The following is a 16,939-nucleotide window of genomic DNA, read 5'->3' on the forward strand; positions in this document are numbered from 1 at the left end:
ATTACACAGGGCAGCAATCTTAATGGTAGAAACAAGGTTTGCATGTTCTAAACGGTCCGTTTATTTATACAATATAGATTTGACACAATTTTCTAATGTGATGTCAACTTTCATACTGTCTTATAAGTTGTGTAAAATCTACATTGTTCAGCCAAAATAGATGGTGTAGAACACGATAACATTAAAAATACAACGTCAAATTAAGAAAAGGTTATGTTAGGGTTATAACTGTGACCATCTCTTTAATATACTCAGCAATAAAGGACATTTATTGTCCCTTGTTTTGTAATATAAATTTTTTTTGAGTAGAGATGTTTTTTTATGAGCGGTAGGATAAATATCTCTATAAAAAATTAATGATATTTTATTAGTGGTTTAAAAACACAATCATTGCTCCATGTGGATGAAGTCATACCTCATGTGGATGATGTCATCATCCACTATAGTTAATAAATGCTTATTTTTCTATCAAGAATTTATACTTACCTCTATTAATTACCTAAAATATTTATTGAAAAAAACATTACTACATAGTGGGATAAGGCTATCGAGCGCCTAAAAATGTTGAATACTTTTAAAAAATACTCATATGTGTATGAATACCTTAACATAATCCACTAAAAATTGAAAAAATTTATATAGAATCGAGGCTTCAAACAATCAAATTAGAGCCCACACCAAAATTTTTTCGAGAAAAGGTTGTTTTGATGCCCAAATATCCTCAAATTAATCACCTCGACATCAAGATGCATGGACATGAAAAAAAATAGATTTCGAGTTTTGAAAATAGTGGACCTTGTAATGCATATTTGGACCTTTAATTTTCAAGATTTTTATAGATCTTCTCGACCAATACTATTTTTTGAGCTTTAAATTTTTTAATTAAAAAAAAACATATTTTAAAGCTATCAAAAAGATTTCCAGTATTGAAACCACATTTCTTGATACTATTTGAAGGTGTGCTTTATTTTTTATTATTTAGAGCCCCGACTCTACACAAATCGCACCTTTAAAAATAATGTATAATATCATAATCTTACAATTACAAGTAAAGTCTAAGTTCGGAACATTCATTTAAAAAAAAAAAACCAATAAGAAATCTTAACTAAAGTTCAGGGGCGGCAACTGGCCTAAAAAGCACTACGCCCTGGACCAAAAAATGTGGCCCGAGGCCGGCAATGACAACTAAGGGTAGGGTCGGGCGAGATAAGGTACGGTCATGACAGAGCCGATTAGACCCAACCCTTTTGAACTCTTTAATTTTTCATTTTATTTTTTCTTTGATTTTATTTGACCGAACCTGCCTAGCCCAACTGTAATAAAGCCCAGGCCTCTTTGGTCCTTCTTGAGGGGCTGGGCTAGGTCCAGTTTTTGGGTGGAAATAGTAAAGACAAAAGCGCGAATAGCAATTTTTCCTGAGGTTTGTAGAGGACCCTCTCGTCCGGTCAAATCGAAGCATGCAAATCGAATCTCGTTCCTTCATTCGTATTCGCGCTATTCATTTTTCTCTCCTCTGCAATTCCTTCCTGATTCCAGGAGAAAAAAAAAATTCAGAATAAGAAGAGAGAGAGTGTGTAGTTTTTCTCATCAATGGCGTCCAACGGAAAACCCCTGAAACAGATCGCAGAGTCCTTCCAAGAGATTGCACTCACTCTGAATTCGCAAGCCTCTGATATTGAGGTCGCCTCATTTTCGCGTGCTTGCTCTCATGTCTCTGTCCTCTTTGGGTGTCTTGGACTAGCCTTCAAATTTGCAGAAATGGATTATGTGGCCAAGGTGATTGAATGTTCACTGTGTTTTTTCGAATTATTGATGAGAATTGACGGGATTTCGTGATTCAGTGTTAAGGGTTTGTGAAAACAATAGTTTTCCGGCAGAAAAAATTGCATTTTTACGTTGGTTGTTTGGGTTTTCTCTTGAATTTTTTTATTTTTAGGATAGTTATTTGGAACTTCTTATCAAATTTGTTAGAAATTTTGGTGGTTGGATAGATGCGCAATTGCTTATGTTTCATTACAAATGGATTTATTGTTTAATTTGGTGAGAATTCGAAATGATTTATTGGATTGTTTTGGTTTGAAATTTTGGACATTTTGTTCTTGACTGCTCTGGTTAATCTTTGATGGGGAGGGAGGGAGAATGTGTTTGTTGTTTAGTTTGGTGAGAATTCGAAATGATTTATTGGATTGTTTTGGGTTGAAATTTTGTAGGGAGGGAGGGGGTCAGAATTCAAAATGATTTATTGGATTTTTTTGGGTTGAAATTTTGGAGGGAGGGAGAACGACAGATTTGAATTGTTGGAATGTGATAAATTTGAAAATTCAGCACATGTCAACGGGTTATAGAATTCACACTCAACTGGCATTTATATCACGTTACTCTGATTGCTCTTGAAATTTAGGCGGGTGCTCTCTTCTCTCTCTCAATTTCGTGGATAATTGCTAAGATTATGTTCATTTTATTTCAGAGCATAATTTTGACATCAATATTTGAGCATTTTCGTCACTTTAGCGAATTAGATGAATGATGAGATATGGAAAAAAAAAAATCTATTGTTTCATTAAATTGAGGTGGGGTGAATTCCTCTTAAGATTTTCTTCTCAAATACTTTCTTGTGGTTGTCATAGAGGATTAATTTGCATGATGCACATATTGACACATGGTCTTCATCTATTTGCTTTTGTTTACATGTTTTGCGATTATTCTCTATGGAGCTTTTACTTTCGTCATCATCATCATCCGAGAATTATCCCAACTATTTGGGGTTACCTACACGAATCCTGTTGTGCCATTATGCTCTATCAATGGCCAAACCCTCATATATAGGGAATGCCCTGGTATGAGCATATAATATAGGTTTAGGATTCATTAAAAGATGTGTTAAAATTTCATGCCGGATGCCTACCTAAACCTACCTTCTTCCTTTATCTGGGCCTGGGACCGGCATGGCCGCCTTGGGACTTGCCATGGCAGAGTTTTTACTGTACTTTCTGTAATTACTCACAAAGGTGGGAATATGGCAAATTTCATGGCGACTTATTTGAATAATTATGTCTAAATCTTAGTTCAAACACTCATTCATGTATACAATTGCTGTCTCAACTCTTAAAGCAACTTACAATACGGTCGATTTTTTTGCCCTTTGCATTATTTTTTTTTGATACTGTAGCCTCGTGCAATTAACCATATGATAACTCTAAATGGCCCAGCTACAGGTTTTCATTTTCATTATCTTGGTCACCATTTGTTTCCCTTGTCATATAACATGCTAATTGAACAAACAACTATTTCTGGAGCTTCTCATCAAACTTTCTTCCTATTCACTTTTACTTGAAGTTTGAAATTACATTAGTCTGCATGTTTCTGAGTAAGTCAGTCCATTCTGAAGGTCCTTTGGGAAGATCATTGCGTTTTTCAATAACCATTTAGATACGTCATAGTGTATTTTGTGTGTGTTGTTCTGTATTTACTATATTTCCTCTATTGATTGGTTATATACAAATGTTGCTTTCCAAATCTCCTATAAATTTGAGCATTGTCGAATTTAGGAAACAGCCTTCCATATTGAACTATTAAATCAAGATCGAAAATTTGAAGGGAAAGTATAGTAATGGTGTTTGATATATTGTACACCAATGTGGCATCCCCCATCCATTCCTGATGATGGATGTCGATGATTACAACACCTGGAAGAATGTCCACGCTCAGGACCCACAATCTCCATTGGTCATCATTTTAGAAGGGATTGTGGATGCCTGTCTTCTAGAATATACAAAGTCAAGGTGTGGTGCTTTGCCATATTGAAATAGGCTACTGTGCACTAGGGTGCACTTGTGGTTTTGAATTTGTTTGGTCCTGTGTTCTGCTTTTGCTCACCTTAGATATAATAGAATGCGTAGCTGGATGAGGATTTATTCCAATGCATTGATTTTTCTTTCTCAATGTTGCTGATGCTCTTTAATATTTGTATTTTAATAGGAAGCAGTGCATGAACTTTTATTGCTTATAACCAGGTCGTAGTTCTAGTGGAAGCTTCCAAGTCAATTGGTACATTGCAATCCCTACTTGATGATGACATTCAGCAAAACAGTGTGAGAAAAGGGGGGAGTCATTCTCGCAACCTTCTTAGGGTGAAGCGTGGGCTTGACATGGTCAGAGTTCTATTTGAGAAAATTTTGATGATGGAGTATGTTCGTAACTAGCAAAATTTCATTCCACATTCATTTTTAAGTTTGTTTCCTTACCAATGTACAAATGTTATCAGATCTGGCGTTATTTGTTTTTATTGTTGCCGAATGATATGAAACGCTATGTTAACCTCCTCCAAAATTTTGTGGTTCTCTTTAGGGAAATTTATCAAAAAACACTGAGATGAACTATTTAACATCTCCCCTATTTCATTTGATTTCATTTCAAAAAGCCATCAAGGAACACATATTCATGAGTTAGCGTAGTTGATATCTTAGGCGTGTTTTGATACATGGGTGAAATGTTAAATAGTTGATTTATACTTTCCCTAAATATAAATTGATGGACTAAAGATCAACTAGCATAAGGATTTTTAGGAGAATGACATCGAAACACATGAAGAAGCAATATACTTGGAAGCCTGATTGCTCTCTTTCTTTTTTCATAAAAAAAAGAAAAAGAAAAAGAAAAGTAAAACTGACTGCTCTCTGTTGTATTGTTTTTTGGTTAGTCCTGCACTACATTCATCATGTCATGATTATTATTAATTAGAAACTACTGTTCCTATGGCAGGGGAAATTCCCTTAGGGATCCAGCATCAGTGGCATATGCACAGGTTTTTGCTCCTCACCATGGGTGGGCCATTAGGAAGGCTGTTGCTGCAGGAATGTATGCCCTTCCTACTAAAGCGCAACTTCTTAAGAAGCTAAATGAAGATGGTATGTAGGGTACATGGTTGATTATTTTCTTATTGGGGAATTTAAACTATTATATAATCCTAGGTGCTAGTTATATGAAAGAAAATAGCAATTTTTTAGTTGAATGTCTCATCCACATCTAGTGAATTGGTGGACAATGATGGAGAAAGGTGGTACCTACCAAAACAGGATAGAATTCAAATGGTGCGTCCCATCCTCTATACTCCCATCATTTCATTGGAAGTGCTGACCCAATGTATTATGGGTTTCTCATAGTCCAATGGATTAGAGTAGTGATTAGAAATCCGACAAGTTGACTTGGAACTGGTTTAGTCAGCTCGGGACTGGTAGGTTCCGGGCCGAGTCTCGCGTGAACTTGGGCGAGATGCCCAGTACCAATGAAATAAAAAAAAGAAAAAAAAGAAACAAAGAGAAGCATATATACTATAACTCCCAAAATAAGGCATTGAAGCCATCAATTTGAGATTTTGATAAGGTTTTATTATAGAAAAATTATGATTCTTCAACCCCAAAATTCTTATCCTCCTTTCTTCCAATTTCTCCCTTGATGCTTGATGAAAACACCTGAAATTTGATTCAAATTATTTGTTTTTAAGCCCTCTATTAAACTCCCTACCAATTTTTAGTGTACAAAATCAAAACAAAGAGGTTGACTTTTCAAATTCATTCAAATCTATCTCAAAATCGGAAATCTTCAATTTCTCTCCCATTTTTTTACCAAATTCATTCAAATCTATCTCAAAATGTTTTTATCACATTGATCTATAGAAGCCCTATTTTTTGTTTATTTTTGAATGAAAACCAAAAAAATTTGAATTTCGATTTTTTGTATTTTTCAGCCCTTTTATCCGCCTTTTCCTTGCCCTTTTTTTTTATTTGTAGTTTTGGATTGTGATTTTGGCTTATGCTTCCTAGAGTATGAAATCAATTGTTTGATTTCAAATTCATGATTTAATGTATTTTTATATTTTCAAATTTTTTATCTTTTACTTTTTTTAAAAGTTTTTTTAATATAAAATGAGTCAGCTGGTCTGACTCACCATGTCTACTCTGTTGACTCGGATCTGCAGGGACTCAGGTCGGGCACCCGAGCTCTGGTTTTAAACACTGGATTAGTGTATACTTTATCTTCATTTGTTTTTGAAATTTATGAAGAATTTCCAGTAAAGATTACCATAAAGGTCATTGCCATTAGGTTTACTGTTTTTTTTTTTTTTTTTCTTTCATAGGTACCACTAATTTTACTAAGCTAAAGTAAGTGGAGCGTAGTCACCTTACATGTGGTGCCTTCCATGAATCTTTCGCCATATTCATGAACTGATTTCTCCTCATGAATTTTTGTAGGAAAATTGCAAGTTACAAAACCTGAAGAGTGAACCTCAACATGAAATCTTAATTTGTTACATGGGAAGTGAAACAAATGGACGTCAACTACATGAAAAATCACAAACTTGGTTCTCTTTGCCATGTAGTTTGTCATGTCCTTTGGAACCTTCCAAATACCATTCCATGTTGTTTCCTGGCACTACACAGGACCATTTATTTTATCTCCTTCCAAATTCTTTTATGATTTTGTAAGGAAAGTACACTTTGGATGTATAAATGCACAAGAATTACAAAAAGGTTCCATCAACCACTCTGTCCTTTTAGCCTCCAAATTCCATTGACCCCATCTACATTTTACAAACCACCTTGGAATCTAATTTGACTATCGTCATGGTTTTCTCTCTCTGCCTCAATTTTGGGTCTCATCTGTGGTTCCCATGAATCCTGTGGACTAAGCTTGGAGACACGGGTGCAACTTTGTGACTTTGGTTATCAAGATCCACATTGTGTATTAACCCAGTGATAGACCTTATGGTAAGATCCAACTAAACCAAAAGGCCTATCCACCTCACAGCCACTGACCCTATAGATTCGGAAGAAAATGTTATCTATTAACCCAAATGAAATAAAACACATATTTGGGTATGACTGGAGGAAAGGTTAGAACCACAAATCGTTCCACGACCTCCAAGGCAGTGGATATCAGCCACCCCTCTCAGGCCCAAGCCTTATTTCAGAATCTTCGGTTTCCTAAGTTGTTTGCTGATGCCACCTATTCTGCGTAAGAATACATGTTCAGGTTTCGTAGACTTACGTGCGCCAGTAGCACAGTTGAGGATGAAACTCTTGCAGCAGGAAATTTACCAGTTCATAATGAAGGTTCCTTTTGTGGAAGACACAGGATATGTAATGCTTTTCTGTATTTCAGAGATGGTTGTGTATATCACAGTTTTGCAACACATGGGATGGACAGCCTTGTAGTATTTGTGTAAAGGGATATTTACTCATTTTGATCTTCGTATATCACACACGTGCTATTATGAGCTTTTTCTTCTAATTTGAAATTACATTATTTTGTGTCCCTACATTTATTTTAACAGTGTTTTCGTCTGTTATCTTGCTTTTCGTTATATGAAATTACATAACATGCTGATATTGTTCAAATTAAGATGCTGATACTGTTCAAATTGATCTTGATGAGACCTAAAAATTCCGGGTTCCAAATCACTCTTGTGCAAAATCATATTAAAGAGTTACACTCAATTAAATTGCTAACGTAATGAACCTTATGATGTCTTCATGTATAAATTAATCAAACACAATTTTTTTTGAATTGTAGATTGTAGAAAAATGAAAGTCTTGAAGAAAAAACTACTGTCTAGTGCCTTTTGCTTGTGTGTCGTAGTGGCTAGAGAAATTAGGCCATATTCCATATTATACATTCGATGACCTTTAATCTGTTCTTTCAGAGGCTTCAGCTAGGGTTCAAATGGAGAGCTATGTTGCTGCCTCAGCTCCGATCATAAATTACATCGATAAACTGTTCCTCTCAAGAGAACTAGGAATAGACTGGTGAGCACCCAACCTGTATGGCTTTGATATCATTTCTTTTTCTTGACATAATTGAATTGAGGCCCTAAAGGAGGGTATGTAAAACTATTATGTAAGCATTATTCATGGGTATTTGCTCCCTTAAATAAAATTATTGAAAGTTTTTTTTTTGAGAAATAAAATTATTGAAAGTTTTCAAAATTATATTTTTCCAAATATGGCACAAATAGCGCATTTAGGGCCTCTTTGGATTCACTTGTTATAACTAATAATTCACTATTTAAATAAAATTAATCTTGATAATGAATTATTTGTTGTTTGGCAGTGTCCATCATAAACTTATATAAGATAAACTTATAGATAAATCTACATAAAAGCTTATTTTTTCTAAAACATATTCACATTATTCGAAGTAATTTGATGAAAATATATATAACTAGAACTTGCTAAAAATAGTTGGAAATCACTGAAAAACGTAAATAATTAAATAATATTATGTATAATATAGGATGAGGTACTGTGGTGTATGTTGTTTGCGTGCAATATAGTTTTAATCGATGAGACCCGAAGCGGCATCCACACAAAGTTAGAACCTTGTAGGGATGCTCTAGAATCTAAAGGTATTAAAATTAGCCGGACTAAGACAGAGTGCATGGAATAATAGGCGTAGAGACGAGGAAGTAGTTAAGATTAACAACCAAGAAATACCAAAAAAAGCGTACTTTCAATATCTTGGGTCGATGATCCAGGAAAATGGAGAGATTGAGGAAGATGTTACACATAGAATTGGAGCTAGGTGGGCGAGGTGGAGATGTGCAACCTGACTTTTATGTGATCGTGACAATTGTGAGGCCATCTTTACTTTATAGGATGGAATGTTGGGCGGTTAATACGACATGCCCATAGGATGAGTGTAGTTAAGACGAGGATCTTGAGATGGATGAGTGACAAAACATGAAGAGATATGATTCAAAATGAATATATTTAGGAGAATTTACGTATGGCTCCAATAGGCGATAAGATAAGAAAAAATCGACATAGGTGGGCTGGCCCTGTGCACTGCAGACCCAGCACAACACTTGTTATGAGGTGCGAGTTGGTTCAAATGTAAGGCCAAAAACGGCAAGGGGTTGGCCTAGAAAAGATGGGACTCGTTGATGTATGACCCTTGATAGTGTATATATTGAAAGGCTAGATGGTAAACAACTTCAGTACACCAAATCCTCCAGCTTTAGCAAATGCGTCCATTGTCTCGTGATTCAGATCATATTCTTTCTCCTTTGTAATAGAAAATCATTGTTATGCTCATATGAAAATATTAAAATCATTGTTATGCTCATATGAAAATATTAAATACAATCTGAGAGTTCCACAGTAACATCTTTAAAACAGTAACAACATCAGAAAAAAAAAAAAAACAGTAACATTTTTAAAAGAAATGTTTTCATAACTGTAAATTATCACCAAGTTATTTTATGATAGAACAATAAGAAATAAAGAAAGTCCGATAGTTATGGAAGGCCAACCAAATTTCCCTTAAGTGCAAAAATCTGTATTCAACTGCCATGAGTCATGTTTGCTCCCATCTTAGAAATGTCAGATACCCTAGACATATCTCACTATTACCTACCATACTGATTTTATATTAGCTTACATATTTTCAAATGTCTAACTAAAACAACCATTATTATCTTGGTCAGATAGCTTAGCTCTAATCATTATTGAGATGCTGTGCCTTCTATATTGAACCCCATTACTATTGCTTTGCGAAAAGCACCAGCACAAATACATACATCTGTCTGTTTACTCCTTTGCTGGTACTTCTTCAAAATTGTCCTCTCAGTGATAGTAACTAAAGAAATTCTAAATTGTCAAAAGCATAAAATGCCGAAGTTTTTATGCATGATTGTCCTCTATTACTAATTGCTTATCGAATTATTTTTTCAAACTAGTTCATTTTGTTGCCCCTTCAATTTCTTCGAAGGCATTGTTCTTTTCTGTATTCACTCTTTTATCATTTGGAACATCTGAAAAACAGGCAATTATGCCAAAGGACTCACTAATTTGTACCACTCTAATGATTTTCAATATACCATAAGAAGTTAGCAATTAGGATACTGCTAGTAACAATCTCCAATCAATCACTTCTTTGCAGTTGAGTTTTGAGCTAATTTGTACTGTAATATGTGTTTCTCATTGCAAAAAGGGTATGACGATCGACGAATTAAAGGATTCTGGAAATAGGTATGAGTGTTTATTTAGGGGTCCATACACTATAGTACCTGTTTTGTTCTGTACAAGATACTAAAAGCTCATCAAACTCTTGGCTTTCATCAATGGACGGTTGGGAAGCAATGTTATTCCACTCAAACGCTTTCAAATTGTTTGATGAGATTTGAGCAAAGAAGCAATACTCCTTACCATCTATTGTTGGACCTTCAGACAGTCTAAAGAGCAGTCAGTATCTTGTTTGAAACCAAAACTGGTAGAATGGAATACTTTGTTACGAGATGAAAAGTAGAATATCTCTGAGATGGACATTTACTGAATCCAGAAAATTCTCTGGAAGAATCTACAGTAATTCATATTCGGTCCCATTCTTGAACCAATCATTTCTGGAACCTGCAGCAGGCCAGAGAAAAAATCATTAATATTTTCTCACATAGCATGGCTAGGAAAAGTAATCTAAAACTGATAAAAGTACAGACATACAAGTTAGCAAAATGTTTGTCCCAATCTCGGGATTTCAATTTAAATTTGAATGTGAAATTCAAAAATGAAACTGAAGGCCAAACTAAGACCTAATACCTGAGCCCCAAAAACCCAGTAATGAGGTGCAAGTATTGAGTAATCATTAGATGGACAAACTGTCAAAGCATGTAATGAGGCTTACAACTTTGACTTTGCTCCACTAGGATGAAAATCTAAAGCATCGTAGTGTCCAAAACCATGATATAGAACACCAATCGGATCTTCCCTTCCATAATCTTGACCATACTCTGCTATAGTTAGTAGACTGCCAGATTTATGATCACGCATATAAACAGTGATTGGCATCCTGTGAAACCAAACCAACTGCAGTAAGACACTGGAGGTTTGGTTAAAGACGGAAAGTTGGTTCAAATTATACACAAGGGCAAACAATATCTTCAATTGACAGTAGTCAAAATTGGATGTTAATCCAACAAAAGAGGATAATTAGCACTCACTGAAGAACATGTGAAGCCATGAGCAGCTCAGGCTCTCCTCCCCACACATGAGGCTTTCTAATCTGTTGCACATAAGTATCAAAATCACCTTCTAGAAACCTAACAGAGTGGTTAAGAAAATATTGTGTCAATATATGCCAAAATTCAAACAGACTAGACTAACATTGAGTCCACACAAGAAAGTCACTGAAATGGAAAAACAGAGCAAATTTTTTTTTTTTTGGTTCTGTGAACATTTGATGATACATCTTGGTTGAATTTAAAACTTCACATGAATGACAGCTGTTCTTGAAAATTTCCTCCTTTATATTCGATACATGACAAAGCTGTCTCCAAGAAATCCACAAAAGTCTTATTCCAAAGTAAAGAAATCTTCCCTATATAGGAAAGCCATAGTGCTCCTCATGTTTATAACTAAGGGATATAGCCACTAATTGACTCTGGCAATGATAAAAAATGCACAGGCGGGTGCCTATGCATTTTGGAGGCCTGGCCACCTAGGAGGGCAGGCACCCCAGGAACAAGGACGGGTAGGGATTATTCACATAAAAATTAAGATATAACATTTTATATAATTCTTTATTAATTAATATCCATAAGATATGGTTTTGGGTATCAAATATTTACAAAAAATCTTCACTATTGACCATAGAAGCTCCAAAAACTACCACAAAACATTGCCTTTGATTTCGGAAGAAATCGAAAAAATTTAAAACTTATCGATCTTACGATAAATCACAAAATGGAGGCTTTTGGCAGTTTTTTTCTCTCTCTAGATGACACGGATTTGGTTTTGGCGGTTTAGAATGTCCCCCAGAACCTCGTTTCGTCCCTTTTTAAGAGGGGGGATTACTATTTTGACTATAGGCGAGGGCTTTTTTCTGCCCTCGGCGAACTGCATTCCAGTGGCACCTAGGCAGCCACCTTGACTGTAGCACCTAGACTGTGCCTTGCCCGCCTAGGCAGTTGCCTAGACACAACCCGCCTAGGCGATTTAGCAGATTGGCTGCCTAGGCGGCTGGGTGCAACACGCTTGATGAGGTATTTTGGTTTTTCTACTAAGTTGTAGATAAGGCCAATAAAGTTGAATATATGATCGTTCATCAAGTATGTCCAATTTTTGTGACTAAATCAGATGAATTGACAAAACCAAATAACCACTGAATCTGAACTTTGCCTTTTTTTTTAGCAATGGTTTGTATTATATCTTATTTTACTACTTTACATGGTCTTGTTCATTTGAATTTTGTATTTAACTAGATAATGATTAATGCTTTAGCAAGAAAAACATTCAAATCTGAACTTATCCCAAAGTATTTAACTGACCATTCTGTGTCTTTGCGTCTCTTAACTAGCTCATCAGCAACCTAAAAAAACATCACAGGCTGCATCAGAACAAAGCTTACAAGTTTGTCCATTGTAATAATTAGGTCAAATGACAAAAATTCATAGTCAATGAACATGACAGTAGCTACAAGGACCTAAGTTTGCAACCAGGAGTTTCCATCTATGAATAGACCTTGCAAAAAGTCCAAAATCGTGCCAAATAGAGCATGGCCAAGATTGCACTGCCATTATATGTTTACAACAAATATTTAATACAAAATGGACGATAAGATGTGAAGGCACCTAATACCAGTGAAGTAATACATAATTTCTATGGGCAATGGTCAGTTGTCCAGTTGTTGGCATGAACGGATGGGAATAAAGAGAACCTCATACAACAAATGGCATTGAAATTCTCATAACATTTTGAACACAAATACAACATATGCAATACATACGTTAACATCACAGAAAAATGCACAGAATCTTTATCTTGTTTTACTCAAAAGTGAATTCCATTGCATACTTTAGCCCTTAGCTCATCTGCCAGCTCCTTCTGAAGATTCTCACTTGGGGATGGCTTTCCCAATCTCAAGCAAGCACCATGAGCTACAGATCTGAATAAACATCTTCCATCCCCAGGTACACCTACAGGAAACAGATTCCACACTTTAAAAAGAAGCTTGTAACCATGAGAATGAAGAAAAAAAAGTAGCAAGCAAATCCAAAAACCCTAGAAATAATGACCACACTAGAACCATACTTCTAATATAGATATCCAAATATGTGGTTTTAAAACAAAATGATTTCTTAATACTGACAACTTATGCTTCTTTAAAAGAATCTATTCATGCATCTCTAAAAGTAGGGCAGTTGCCAACATAAACTACCAGGGCACCTATAAAGGAAATTTTCCATGGATTTGCCAACTACTTGCACAAAGTAAAGTAAAGGAGTTAAAAAGTAAGCATCAGCAATTGAACAATCGGCATTGCAAGTTACCGGATCTCCATATATATTTCATAGGTACTCCCAAAAAAACAACATAAAAACTGAGACTTAAAGCTCTACTTGACCATGTTTAAGTCAAAGGCATCATTCCTGCAATTTAAGCATACCAGATTCTATTGGTGACCATCCAATGGATGAATTTTCAAAGAGACGCTGTCAATGACCGAATCATACTACTCAAACACGCAATGCATAGCTCTGAAGTTGCATAAGGTTATACCGAGGATGGCGTCAATTCAGCTTGTCATATTCAGCACAAACAGAACAGGTTCCTGAATTAGTTACCACAAGTGTGAATAACAGAAAGCGAAGGGCTTAGGTTCTTTATGGCTTGTTTTCCTCCTCTCACTTAAACGGAATTTATTCCTCTGCATAGATTTTTCAGTTTTGGCTAGAAAAAATAGCGACTTTTCTATTTACTAACCCAAAACACTTTTTCTTTTTTCTTCTCATCCTGAGAAATGCAAACTACTTACACTTCAAAAACTAATGTTGACTTAACGGAGTCTTATCTGTCGTTCAGTGAAGTACAATATAGCAACTTCCTTCTAAGATATTACTCCTATTCAGAAAACCCACACTGCAAAGAGAATACCTATTAAAAAATATGGCAGCCTTGCAATACTGCTGAACTAAATACACACCTCTGAAACAAAATAATCAATGTGCATGAAGCGGAAGCAATCGAAAAGCATTTAGGGTAAAAATACTCCTTAAAAACGAAGCTGTCATTCCCAAAAGGTTTGCCATGCAAATCGGCATTCACCTGCTCGCTTTGAGTTGTTGAGGGATCATAACAATTTTTTTCCTAATGGAGGTCGTTACTATCAGTCTTGGTCTGTTAGAGGAAGGGAACTAAAGGAATCATATCTGTTGAGTATAAGATCCTAAAATAATTGCAGAGATAAAGGAAACATTTAGGAGAATTGGGAAAATTCAAAAAACTGGGCAAAATGCATCTAAAATATCTGATGAAGCTATGAAGATTTTAATTCATAATGAAACCCATGACAAAACACTCTGACACATATACTTCAGTTTCCAGCTTTGGAAACATGAGATTTTGAAGTGAGGACATTCATACAACCCACAACTTTCCAAGCTAAACTTCTAAGATGTTGCACACAATTAATTATTATCAAACATCGCATCGGGCCATTGAGTTTACTAACCAAGAAATGTTCTCCCATTCTGCATCCTAAATTGGCAACATGGCTCATGTGGAAGAGCAATTACGGTGAAGAAAAAAATATAACATATGAACTCCATTGCTAGTATGTCAATAAAGTAGAACAGGAGCTCTAGATCTGATATCCTATAAATGCTATATCCGAGATCCCAAATGGGAAACTAACAATAGCATGCAGATTCTTGATATGCAATCACAATATCAAACTATTAATACGACATATTTGTCATAATACGCAACACACTTGCCAAGCAATTCCCTGTGTTTTTCTAAATTAATTTCCATGAATGGATCACCTGGCTTCAAAGACCAGATTGAAAATAATTCAAATATCCAACCAGTAAACAGAGAAGGAGAAATTCAATACTGAATTCTCCAGAGCATTAATTAAAGCCGCTTCTCACTTGTGTCAATTCTTGCACGATGATTGAATAGAGCAGTTTGGAGGAGTCTATTATTTATCTAAATTCATGCAATAACTCTTAGCCACGACTTAGAACTGACAGATAAATATCTAGTAGAAGGACTAGCAAAAATTCAGGGAGGGACACAAAAAGGTGAAAAATTAATAGTTCACTTTTGCTATCAAGATAAGCATAAGTAACATCTTGTTGATAAAATAGCTGTTTAGATGAATTCCTGCCTGTGTGCTAACTCCAGATGTATGATAAACTCAGAAAATAAGGGGAAGATAAATAAATTATGTTCAAAACTAATAGAGCAACCTGCCCGGTCTGCCATCGAATTCTTTGAAAGTGAGAACCAAAAGAGAGCAATGAACAACCATTGCTTTAACCTTTGCATAAGAATTCCAGAAAGGCATAAAAGGAAGACAAGTTCTAAAGAAAGGAATAACAAGCAGGGAAATAAAAAAAGAAGCAAACACAAAAAGGTAATCAAGCATAGAAGCCCGAAAAATTCAACACAAAAAAGAGAAAGTAAATTGAAACCAGAACGGAGAATACGTACAAATAACCTTAAATTGAGCAGGCTCGAATGCATATTTGGAATCCGACATACCTTGATTCCAAGAACAAAAGTAAGAAAGTTATGGAAATTAAATATTTAAATTCCTCATTTGAAAGAGGGAACAAATAAAGTGGCTTCTTCCAAGAAGGAAGAGACCACAGTATTCTCCCCGAGTTTTTTGCCGGAAAATGAGAAATTTATAGATGGAAGGTGTAAAAAGAAGCAGAACAAAAAGGAAGGGAAAGGAATAGGAGGTGAGCAGGCACAAGTGTGCGTGTGAAGAAGAGGAAAGGGACATGAATGGAATCATGAGGTTGAAAAGGAAGGATGGATCGATCAGGGAATCGAATTCCTTGTGTTTTATACCTGGTTTTTAAAAATGGTTTGTTGCATGAACTAGATTAAAGAAAATAAAATAAATTTCTTCGCGGCAAACCTCCATTTGAATATGTGTGTATTTCCGGTTTGGCGAGTGTAACGTTCAAATAAGCTGCTGCATATTAGCCTAATTAATCCAGTCTTAGTAAAATCCAAGTAGAACCGTCAATTGGACATAGGCCTGGCCTAACCAGTAAACTGGCCGATTCAACTGTTCTAATTGGGCAAGTTTCAGATGGTCAAAACCAGGGTTGGTCAAAAACAGGGTTTTAAAAATCAGTGAGTCGCAATGGACTCGCCCCGATCCTAAAGGAGGATTTGAACAGTGAATCAAAATCGCCCGATCCTAGAGGAGAATTTGAACAATAAATCAAAATCGCCCGATCCTAGAGGAGAATTTGAACCGTGAAATCCTAAAGGAGAATTTGAATAGTGAAATCCTAGAGGAGAATTTGAACAGTGAATCGAAACCGCCCGATCCTAGAGGAGAGGAGAATTTTAACAGTGAATCGAAATCACCCAATTCTAGAGGAGAATTTGAACCGTGAAATCCTAGAGGAGAATTTGAACAGTGAATTTGAACCGTAGAGGAGAATTTGAACAGTGAAATCCTAGAGTAGAGGAGAATTTGAACTGTGAAATCCTAGAGGAGAATTTGAACTGTGAAATCTAGAGTAGAGGAGAATTTGAATAGTGAATCGAAAAAGCCCGATCCTAGAGGAGAATTTGAACAGTGAATAAAAATCGCCCGATCCTAGAGGAGAATTTGAACAGTGAATCGAAATCGCCCGATTCTAGAGGAGAATTTGAATAGTGAATCAAAATCGCCCGATCCTAGAGGAGAATTTGAACAGTGAATCAAAATCACAAGATCCTAAAGGAGAATCGGAGCAATCGCCCCATCCTAGAGGAGAATTTGAACAGTGCATCAAAATCGCCCGATCCTAAAGGAGAACCGACGATTTTGATGACATAAATCGAAGAAATCGCCCGATCCTAGAGGAGAATTTGAAAAGTGAATCAAAATCGCCCTATCCTAGAGGAGAACTGGTGATTTTGACGTCATAAATCGC

The 16,939-nt window shown here is 35.8% G+C and overlaps 2 protein-coding genes across 8 annotated transcripts; one reads left to right on the plus strand and one right to left on the minus strand.

Moving 5' to 3' along the window:
- Positions 1 to 1,452: 1,452 nt before the first annotated feature.
- On the plus strand, positions 1,453 to 7,966 carry LOC148781727 (accelerated cell death 11-like). The gene is made up of 4 exons (XM_088870278.1): positions 1,453 to 1,776; positions 4,014 to 4,186; positions 4,762 to 4,907; positions 7,703 to 7,966. The coding sequence occupies exons 1-4, from the start codon at positions 1,591 to 1,593 to the stop codon at positions 7,807 to 7,809; spliced, it is 612 nt and encodes a 203-aa protein (XP_088726404.1). The 5' UTR covers positions 1,453 to 1,590; the 3' UTR covers positions 7,810 to 7,966.
- Positions 7,967 to 9,905: 1,939 nt separating this feature from the next.
- On the minus strand, positions 9,906 to 15,822 carry LOC148781728 (OVARIAN TUMOR DOMAIN-containing deubiquitinating enzyme 4-like). Of its 7 annotated transcripts, none has more exons than XM_088870275.1 (6): positions 15,489 to 15,822; positions 12,846 to 12,967; positions 12,320 to 12,360; positions 10,994 to 11,092; positions 10,678 to 10,842; positions 9,906 to 10,406 (listed from the first exon to the last, which is right to left on the minus strand). In XM_088870275.1, the coding sequence occupies exons 1-6, from the start codon at positions 15,535 to 15,537 to the stop codon at positions 10,394 to 10,396; spliced, it is 489 nt and encodes a 162-aa protein (XP_088726401.1). In that variant the 5' UTR covers positions 15,538 to 15,822; the 3' UTR covers positions 9,906 to 10,393. The 7 variants fall into 7 exon arrangements, with proteins under 7 accessions (XP_088726401.1, XP_088726400.1, XP_088726402.1 ...); XM_088870274.1 differs by having other exon boundaries at positions 10,678 to 10,872; XM_088870276.1 differs by having other exon boundaries at positions 10,678 to 10,872; positions 15,245 to 15,675.
- Positions 15,823 to 16,939: the final 1,117 nt, after the last annotated feature.

This window comes from Amborella trichopoda, chromosome 6, assembly GCF_054954075.1.
Source record: "Amborella trichopoda isolate Santa Cruz 75 chromosome 6, AtrichopodaSantaCruz75HAP2 v2.0, whole genome shotgun sequence".
NCBI lineage: Eukaryota > Viridiplantae > Streptophyta > Magnoliopsida > Amborellales > Amborellaceae > Amborella > Amborella trichopoda.